At 43.6% G+C, this 10,123-nt stretch overlaps 1 protein-coding gene across 6 annotated transcripts in view; it reads right to left on the bottom strand.

The window, feature by feature from the left end:
* Positions 1-230: 230 nt before the first annotated feature.
* VLDLR (very low density lipoprotein receptor) overlaps positions 231-10,123 on the bottom strand; it is a 43,911-nt gene continuing 34,018 nt past the window's right edge. For 4 of the 6 annotated variants that reach the window (XM_060199767.1, XM_060199766.1, XM_060199768.1 and 1 more), the window contains 8 exons: positions 9,899-10,017; positions 8,408-8,547; positions 7,174-7,315; positions 6,066-6,212; positions 5,098-5,184; positions 4,640-4,720; positions 2,626-2,795; positions 231-889 (listed from right to left, as the gene is read on the bottom strand). In XM_060199767.1, the coding sequence (XP_060055750.1) occupies positions 854-889; positions 2,626-2,795; positions 4,640-4,720; positions 5,098-5,184; positions 6,066-6,212; positions 7,174-7,315; positions 8,408-8,547; positions 9,899-10,017 (922 nt within the window). In that variant the 3' untranslated portion in view covers positions 231-853. The remainder of the gene's footprint in view (positions 890-2,625; positions 2,796-4,639; positions 4,721-5,097; positions 5,185-6,065; positions 6,213-7,173; positions 7,316-8,407; positions 8,548-9,898; positions 10,018-10,123) is intronic. The other 2 variants (XM_060199770.1, XM_060199772.1) reach the window with 1 other exon arrangement.

Raw genomic sequence — 10,123 nt, 5'->3', positions numbered from 1 at the left:
CAAGAAGAATTCAAAATAGAGGCTAAACTCGCTTCTTTCACAAAATACATTATTTGGGGAGAAAACATTTGGCGATCCCTCATTTTTTTTGCACTTTGTTACAGAAGAAGCCAGCCCATTTTTGGACTTGTGTATATAATAACAAGCTCTTTGCTCATATTCTTAATTAGAGCACTTGACACTGCTTAGCCTGCATACAGGAGTCTAATCTAGAGGAATAGGCACAGAAACATGGTTAAGCTGCTTGGTTTAATTATTTAGCACTTGAAAAAAATGTACAGTAGTTTGAACACTCATTCTTTACACACCTCCACTGAGGCCAAAGAGTTCATTCATACGTACAAAATTAGTTTACAAATTTTTTTTTTGGCAATGTCATCTTAGTAACCCGTTTTATCCTATTGCCATAGTCCCAACCACTGAAAAAGTTTACAATAATTTACATAGAAATACTTCCAAAGTGCTTAAGAATAGTGATTGTTCTCTGGGATATTTACAGGTGGCCTATACAGTATATGTACAGGTGGTATACATTATAGCACAAGTTCTCAGCGCTGGAATATGGCTTTCTAGGGAAAGTGCATATTAGGCCAGAGTTGGCAATACTGTCTAGAAGTTCAAGGGTTACACAGAGGCTTGGTAACCATATCCAAAGCTGAAGTAGAATGTGGGCAGTTGTATTTACAAGTAATAATAATAAAAAAGGTTTGCACAAGTCTGATCCACACACAGGTGTCTTCATGTTCTTCCAGATGGGAGGAAGAAAGAGAATTCAGCTGGTGGCTTGGTTACTATTTCCAGAGTGGGGTGTTATGACTGGTTTAGACCTCAAAGGTCAAGACTTGTCTCAGAATCAAGCTAGATCATCATCTGTGCTTACCACTGAGATCTGTGGGGAAAAGAAAGGCATCGGATGAGCTTGGTACATCTTGGCCACTGCTGGCAGCTCATCTCTGCAGAGGACCTTGCTTTGGAGCTGGCCACTGAGAGCTAAAAGGTGCATTGGAGGGAAGTCAGATCTCAAACTGACTTTTACATCCATTTATAGTACAGATGCATTTAGTTTCTGTTGTTGTCACTGGACTTTCACTACTCCAAGTCAACTTTTTTTTCTGTCAGAGAGAGAGATATGGAGAAAAGGGAATGATATGTAACACTGACACTTCCTCCAGTGTGGTGGGGGTTGGGCTCAAACCTGAATAATCATGGGCATGACAAAGCAGGCACCTTCCCAGGTGAACTATCCTGTTTGTCAGTGTATTTGATTTTGAACTGAGTTATCTGGTTGGTTTAGAGAAAAAAGGAATGTTATGGCAGATTCATCCTGGTCTACTTAATTACCTCAAGCTCTGGATAAAAAGTGAAAAGCTACCATATGCCATGACTTAATTCTTTGTTTTATAAAAGTATTTGTTACTTTTTATTTATTTAAGAGAGATACAGAGAGACAGAGACAGAAACCAGAGCACTACTCAGCTCTGGCATATGGTAGTGCTGGAGATTGAACTTAGGACCTCAGAGCCTCAGGCATAAAAGCTGTTTGCAGAACCATTATGCTGTCTCCTCTGTTCTGCCTTAATTCTTTGTTTTACCAGAAAACTAGAAAGAGAATACTTGGTGCTTATTTTGCTCCCTAAGTATAGGTCAAATGTGACATTTGGGTTTCAACTGAAGAACACAGGAGGATTAATATGCTATTTAGAGAAAGGTTAAATGTACTACGTGGGAGAGGACGCTTTCAAGCACTTGGCAGTTTTGGCTAATAGAATACAGTGATTTTAAGCCAATTCTTTTATCTGTAGGATTGCTTTTTTTTTTTTTTTTCCAACAGGGTTATTGCTGATGTTTATTTGTTGCCTGTACATCTCCATTGTTCCTAGTGGCCATTTTTTTTTCTGTTAAAAGGGGAGAAAGAGAGAGAGAGAGAGAGAGAGAGAGAGAGAGAGACTGAAACTCTGATACCTGCAGTACTGCTCCACAGTTATGAAACTTTTCCCTTCCCCTGCAGGTGGGGGCCAGGACTTAAACCTCGGTCCTCATACACTGTAATGTTTATATTCTACTGGGTGAGCCATCACCCAGCTCCTGCAAATTTATCTTTTTTTTAAAAATTTATTTTCCCTTTTGTTGCCCTTGTTGTTTTTCATTGTTGTAGTTATTATTGTTGTTATTGATATCATCATTGTTAGATAGGACAGAGAGAAATGGGGAGAGGAGGAGAGAAAGACAGACACCTGCAAAAAGACAGACACCGCTTGTGAAGCAACTCCCCTGCAGGTGGGGAGCCAGGGAAATTTATCTTTAAATATTCTGTAGGTAACTGATTGAGTAGTTCAAAAAGGATCTGTGTGTTCCATGTTAACATTTATATGTGGTCTCTATAACCCAAATATGGCAAACATTATCTTCAGGTGGCTGACTGGTAATTTTGCTGGGTGAGATCCCAGGCAACTGACTCACTAGTGTTAGAGAAGGTTAGACTATTTCTCAGGCAGTTGATGAAGCATTTAACTTCATGCTTCTCATGGCTCTACCTGCTCAGACAGTTATAGAACAGGTTAGTGATTTCCTTTCCAAAATGCCTCACTGCAGTCCAAGGCATATAGAGATACAAAGCTGACTTACTGCTGGGTATGTGTGTCCAACAGAAGCACTGTGTCTGCCAATATCTATTGACAGGTCCTCTTCCGTGGTCTTCAGGTACACAGGATTGTCAAAGTTCATGCTTTTCATGTTCTTGTGCTGCCAGTTCCGCCACATCAAGTAGCCACCCACTGCTGCCATTGCTAAGAGCACTGAAACAAGCCAGAGGGGGTCTGAGCAAGGCATCACCTTAACACACACACAAAAGGTCACAAAAGGTCCATGCCAGTCAACACAAATGCAAGGTTTTTTTTTGATGTGTGTGTGTGTGTGTGTGTGTGTGTGTGTGTGTGTGTGAGAGAGAGAGAGAGAGAGAGAGGGAGACACTACAGCAGCAAAGTTTCCTTCAATGCTGTGAGGCCTGGGCTTGAGCCTGAACCACACACATTGCAAAGCAGTGCATTATCCAAGTGTTCTGTTTCACCAGTCTTACAAGTTTTATGTTTCATGAAGTTGGGATAATTAAATTAGGGTATGAATGGCCCAGGAGCTTGGACTATGTTTATAATAGTGGCTTAGAGCTAAGAATTCTATAGATTGGTGCAGAGATATTTGTACCCATCTGGGCATGTGGTAGAGTGCTGGGCACCTCCTCAGACTGACTGACTTAAAGTTCCAGAAGTGAGCCAGCAAGATAGCTCACCTGGATAGTGCACCTGCTTAGCCATGTATAGGACCCAGGCTTGAGTCTGTTCCCAACACACTGGAAGAAGTTTCAGTGCTTTCTCTCTGTTCTCTGTCTGTCTCTTTTAAAAAGTTGACTTAGGGCTGGGAAGACAGCTAGTGGTTATGCAAAAAAAACTTTCATGCCTGAAGCACCAAAGGTCCCAAGTTTAATCCCTAGCATCACCACAAGCCAGAGATGAGCAGAGCTCTGGAAAAAAAAAAAAAAAAGGTACACTTGGAGCAGTGAAGCCCCAGTGATGACCTACCCTCACCTCCACCAATTTTTTTCCAGAAGCTTCCAGAGAGCTCTTCAAGTGTTCTTGGTGTGCTACCTGAGTTTGGAATTCAATTATTTAGGGGAGAGGATGGGATACGGATGGTGGGAGTTGTGTGGAGTTGCACTCCTCTTATCCTATGGTTTTACCAACATTTCCTTTTTATAAATAAAAATTAAAAAACATTATTTGGGGCAAAGGGGCCATGACAACAAAGTGCCTTCGAATTCACATGTCCAGTAAAAGCCTATGGATTCTTCTTCCTCAGTCTGAAAATTCAAAGAAGATTTTAATTTTCCCTCTATAAGCCCTATAACTTAAGAACATATCCAAGTGTCTGTGAAAATTCTTTGTAAGAAGCATTTTGAAGGGCACTAAGAATGCTTTTTCTTTCTTTCTTTCTTTTTTTTTTTTTTTTGCCTCTAGGGTTATTGCCAGGGCTTGGTGCCTGCACCACAAATCTACTGCTCCTGGAGACCATTTTTTCCTCTTTTGTTGCCCTTGTTTTTTTTAAATCATTGTTGTGGTTATTATTGTTGTTGTTATTGTTGCTGTTGTTGGATAAGACAGAGAAATCAAGAGAGGAGGGGAGACGGGGAGAGAAAGATAGACACCTGCAGACCTGATTCACCACCTGTGAAGTGACTCCCCTACAGGTAGGGAGCCGGGGGCTCAAACCGGGATTCTTATGCTGGTCCTTGTGCTTCGCGCCATGTGTGCTTAACCCGCTGTGCTACAGCCCGACTCCCCTAAGAACGGTCTGACTGGTTAATGGAATCAAGTAGACAATGAGGGCTGTCTTCCCTATCACAGTCAAACATCCATCACTGATAGTCACAGTGCGAAGGGCAATACTGAAGAGAAAGGGACAGACTCATCTCAGTATGTCATGTGCCATTAAAAGTGGCATGGAATATAATGACACTGCCAATGCAGTGCCATTATATTATATGCTGCTATAAGTGGCCATAGGTGGGTCTCTCTAGATGAGCCAGAAATGTCCATCTCCTACCCTTAGAATTCACTGGGTTCAGCAATGGAAAGCAGCTACTTACAGAGGGGAAGGATGGCCCAGGCAGCAGAAGTCCCTTTCGGGGGGACACTGACCTCGGATACTGCCGTGGTCACATTGATTCCTATGGGGGGACAAAAGGAAGTGGTTTAGAAGGACATGAATTCAGACTAGGAAAGGGACCGATTCAGTAGAGAGGCTAAGACCCTTGCATTCCATCACTGATGTTCATCTACTACGATTGCACACCAGGGACACGACTGGTTACAAGTATATCTGAGAGTCAGATGACATAACAGCTATTTCCTTAACCATTCTGCAGAATGGTTATTTGGTCAGATCAGGCTAAAGCTCTGCAGGATCTTAGTCTTACATTTAAATGTGGGTTACCAAATCAGGGGCAGAACTAGTAGTTAAAGGTTGTATTCATTCCTTAAGCAACAGATACAAAGAGCATGACTGTTAGTTGAGATTAACAGTGTGCAGCACTGAACTCAATACCTCCAGGAACTAGTCCACTAGTTGGTGGGATTTCTGTTGTGTTGGTGGTATCTTTTGTTTCACTGTAAGTCACAGTAGTTGCAGTACCTGAATTATAAAAATCAAGAACCTGGTTAATGCCAAGGTTCCAGAATGGCTAACTCTTCCTTTCAGACAAGTCATGTGACACGTTATTTTGACACCATTGGAGAGAGAGAGGCAAACCACTTCTTAACCAAGCTGTGTGATAGTTGTGTCCACATAGAGAAAAGGCCGTCTCCATGCAAAGCCACAGACACACAAGACTCTAGGCCTAGTAGTCACCATCTAACACCTGACAATTCAAAAAAAAAAAGCAAAGCCACACTTCAAGACCCCTCTAATCAATGTCTTAGGTTCCTGAGAGTTGCAAGAAATGCTCTTAAAAAACAGATTATTTTGCAACTTTTTCCTTACTGCACTGAGCTGGACCCTACAGAGACTGAGCTAATAGGAACCATACAATCTAAGTCCCTTGAAATTCTTGCTCACAATCCTCAAACTTTACCTGCCACTCATTCAAAATCTGGGGACAGCCCAACAGTGCCAATTGGGTTTAAGATCATGCCATCACTGGGCCCATGAAGTCTCCTGTATCCATGGCCTTCTGGGAGTCTAATTCCAGTCTTCTCTCTTTGGAGAAGAATGCGAAGGCTTTGCTTAATCAACTGCAGGTTGGCTGGCTCAATGCCACTAGAGAACCAGCAGGCATAAATCAGGGCAAGCATATGGATGCTTTCATCACCTATGGACTCATCAAGTGGTAGAGGTGAACTAAAGGTTCTGAAGTAATGACATGCATACCTGCTGCAGTAGTGTGGATGCCCTCAACCTATTCTGCATGAAAATAATTCTTAAAACTGAGACAGTTTTTTTTTTTTAATAGCAAGTGTCTTTTTCTGTGGCTTGTTGGCTTGTCTTACTGGGGCTTGAAAAGTCAGTAACCTTACTTTGGCACTCACGGCCATTCTCCTGTAGACGGTACCCATTGGGGCAGGAGCAGGTGTATTTTGGAGAGTGGTCGTTAATTTGTGGTGCTGGCAAGCACAGGTATTGGCATCCTCCATTCTCCATGTCCTCTTCACACCAGTTCTTGCCTGGTCAGAAACAAAAGTCCTTTCACAGAGGAATTCAGATGTATGTGACAAGTGTACATTGTCTAATTTGAGATGCTGAAAAAGGGGGCACTTATGTCCCCACTGAGCTTAATATTTCTCTGCTCTGTCAAACCTTCAAGCTAAACCAATACCAATGAAAGATAAGTTAAGGGGTAGACTCAGGGCTAGGGAGAGAACATAGTGATCATGCAAAAAGCCTTCTATGCCTGAGACTCTGAGGTCCTAAGTTCAGGCCCCAGTACCACTACGAGCCAGAGCTAAGCAATGCTCTGGTAAACAAAACAAAGCAAGGATGGAGGCAGCACACTCACAGGACACCACAGGCCCAAGGAAACTTTTCAGATATGAATATGAGTGAAGTCACAAACAAGAAGGGTGGTAAGGGGATGGATAGAAAAGAGAAGGATCATGACCAGCATTCACTGTTGGACCAAAGTTACAGTGAAGATACATGTGTTCCCCTGGTTTTATCTTGCTTTGCTCCCCCAAAGTGGAAGGAACCCAGCTGGTGGGGGAGGGTTGAGGGCTTCACATAGACAGAACCCAAGTATTCTGATCTAGAGACACTTAGGATTAAATGTGTCTGAAGAGCTGCTCCACCAGCAATGTAAGATGCATCCTAAGGGGAAAGGTAGAGAACCTGTGTGGTGTCAGAACAACTTTAGAGACTGATGTTACTGTAGCAAAAGGGAACAAGGGCAATGGGATATGAAAAGACTGAACACCAAGGACTAGGAAATAATATAGGAGATCAAGTTCTAAAGCTCGTCCACTAGGAGGTGAGAAAGGAAGCATGGCAGACAGCACATGTGAGGTATGTGAGAGGAAGGGTGGGCTCCATTTGGAGCAGGTTGGGTCCCATGAGAGTGACAGACAACTCAGCAGGAAGTGTGCACGCTGCTGAGGGTTGTGTTGTCCTCCCCACCCTCCCTTACATTACCTGCTGGCTGTACCAGCTCATGGTAGATGATGATGTCTTGGGCATCATTGAGGTTGTTAACGAGTGTGGCCAGCTCCGAGCCAGTGAACTTATTGGCACCATAGATGGCTTCATTCTCCCCATCTATCCAGTAGACTCGATCCTGAAACAGCCTCCCAGTTAGCATGCACACTCAGGATTAACCCAAGGTGGTGTCTAAGTCAATGACTGAACTGCTCAAGTTGATTGAGTACTGATCTGGGACACTGGAGGTCAGCCTGTAAGAGGGATGAGTTTAGGTTTCTCAAGGGCTACATGGAATTAAAATCTAATGTGCTCCATGTTTTTTTTTCTTTTTTAAAATATTTATTTATTGGATAGAGGCAAAGAGAAATCAAGAGAGAAGAAGGAGGTAGAGAGACAGACACCTGAAGCACTGCTTCACAGCTCATGAAGCGTCCCCCCTGTAGACTTGAACTTGGGTTTCTTGTGACCCCAGGCCTTAAATGACAGTAGTATCTTCCTTTCCCTTCCCTTCCCTTCCCTTCCCTCCCCTCCCCTCCCTTTCCTTTTCCCTTCCCCTTCCTTCATTTCTTTTTCTTTCTTTCTTTCTTTCTTTCTTTCTTTCTTTCTTTCTTTCTTCTTTCTTTCTTATTGCCACCAGGGTTACTGCTGGGACTGTATGTCTATACTAAGAACCTGGCACTCCTGGTGGCCATTTTTTCCTTATTTTAATTAATTGCTTTTTAGATTTTTAACTAATTTATTTATTGCATAGAGACAAAGAAATTGAGAGAGGAGGACAAGATAGAAAAATAGACACCTGCAGCACCTCTTTACCCCTTCTGAACTCCCCACCACAGGTTCAAACCAGGTGCTTGAACTCTGATCTTTGCACATGGTGACATGTATGCTCAACAGGTGTATCACTATCTGACCCTTAATTATTTTTATTTGATAGGAAAGAGAGAAATTGACAGGGGAGGGAGAGGTAGAGAGACAGAGAGACACTTGCAGCACTGCTTCACTGCTCCTGAAGCTTCCCTCCTGCAGGTGAACAGAGTAGGGGCTTGAACCTGGGTCCTTGCACATTGGTAACATATTCGCTCAACTGGGTATGCTGCCACCAGGCCTTCATGACAGCAGTTTCTTAAGTGACACCCCTCTGTCATTTTCTCTCTTCATCCCTGCTTCCTGTCCCAGGTGCTGCTGTGACTCAGAGGTGTCCACTCAGGAGTGGGACCCTGGGGCTTACCTCAAATATGGTGAGTGCCAGAGGGTGAGCTAGGAACTCAAGAGATTTGAGGACGATTCTGCGATCTTGTCCGTTCAAGTCCACGCTGGACAACATGTGCAGTTTGGAGTCAAGCCAGTAGAGGCGGCTCTTGATGAGATCTAATGGGAAGGAGGACCGTCACTGCACATTAGGGTTCCACTACTGCACAGGCTTCCAGTATAAATGCCACTGTCCTGCTTCCCTGGTGCCTTCTCCATCAGGGGTTCTTGGGGTAGGGATCCCACTAACCTCAGGCAGCCACATGAGGACCCTAATTCCACTTTTGGGGGACTAGAGAAGTAGCTAGAATTCTCAGTGTGACTGACTTTTAAGACATACTTTTATTTATTGCTGGATAGAGACAGAGAAATTAAGAAGAAGGGGGATAGAGATGGAAAAAGGCTGAGAGATACCTGCAGCCCAGCTTCACCACTCATGAGGCTTTCTCCCTGCTGGTGAGTACCAGAGACTTGAACCTGGGTCCTTGTGCACTGTAATGTGTGTGCTTAACCAGGTGCACCACCACCTGACCTTGGCGATGTGACTGACTGTGAAAATGTGACTCACATTATAGTCACATTAAAAGAGGCTAGAGTAGGGAGGTAACATAATGGTTTTACAAACAGACTCTCATGTCTGAGGCTCCAAGGCCACAGCATCATCACCATCAGCCACAGTGCTCTGGTAAAAAAAAAAAAAAAGTTTATAGATTTATTAGGGCTTGGGAGATAGCATACTGGTTATGCAAAAAGACTCTCACATCTCAGGTTCAACCCTGGCACTACCATAAGCTAAAGCTGAGCTGTGCTCTGGTAAAACAATAACAATAAAACAACCTAGCTTTTTTTTTTTTCTTTTCCAGTTGGGGTTATTGTTGGAGCATGATGCCTACACAGTGACTCCACTTCTTCTGATGTTCATTTTCCCTTCCCCCCTTTTTCTTTGATAAAAGCATGAGAGACAGAGACATCTGCAGCTCTGCTTTATTGTCCATGAAGTCTCCCCCCAACTCCCCATACCCCCATAGATGGGACCAGGGGCTTGCAGCTAGGTCTTTGCACGTTGTAATGTGTGCACTCCACCACTTGGCCCTAAGAGGCTAGGATTTTGCTGTCCTCTTCAAGAAGCTGAAGGGAAACTGTTAGACACCTGCAGTTCAGGAGCTATGTGACCCACATTAGAAGACTTTAGGACGGGAATTCCCCAGGTCTGGGGGCGGGGGTGGAGGAGGCTTGAGTATGTGTCACACAGTTGTCCGAGAAATACTACAGCATGATAGCCTATAATGTGTGAAACCCGCCTTTCCAGGGCCACTGCTTAGTGATTCTCACTTAAAATTTCTGCTCTAGAAGGAACTGCTGTGGAGGATGTCATTCATAGTCTAGACTGAGTGACAGGGATAAGTCCAAACTTGGCAAAGACAGTGGAACTAATGGTCCCTGAGGGCAGGGGCTGGGGTGGAGTACTTACCCAGTGTGATTCCGTTAGGCCACTGGATGTCCACTGTCACCAGTGGCCGTCTATCAAATCCATTCATTCCTGCTTTTTCTATCTTAGCTGGTTCACCCCAGTCTGACCAGTAAACAAAGCTGGGAAAGATTAAAGGAGAAGCACACTTGAGTGATCCAGAAGGAAAATAGAATCCTTGCTTAAAGCACAAGTTCAGAGAGTGAACAAAAAACTCTCTAGAACTCA

Source organism: Erinaceus europaeus, chromosome 10, assembly GCF_950295315.1.
Source record: "Erinaceus europaeus chromosome 10, mEriEur2.1, whole genome shotgun sequence".
In the NCBI taxonomy this organism is placed as follows: domain Eukaryota; kingdom Metazoa; phylum Chordata; class Mammalia; order Eulipotyphla; family Erinaceidae; genus Erinaceus; species Erinaceus europaeus.
This window is presented reverse-complemented; position numbering and strand designations above follow the sequence as displayed.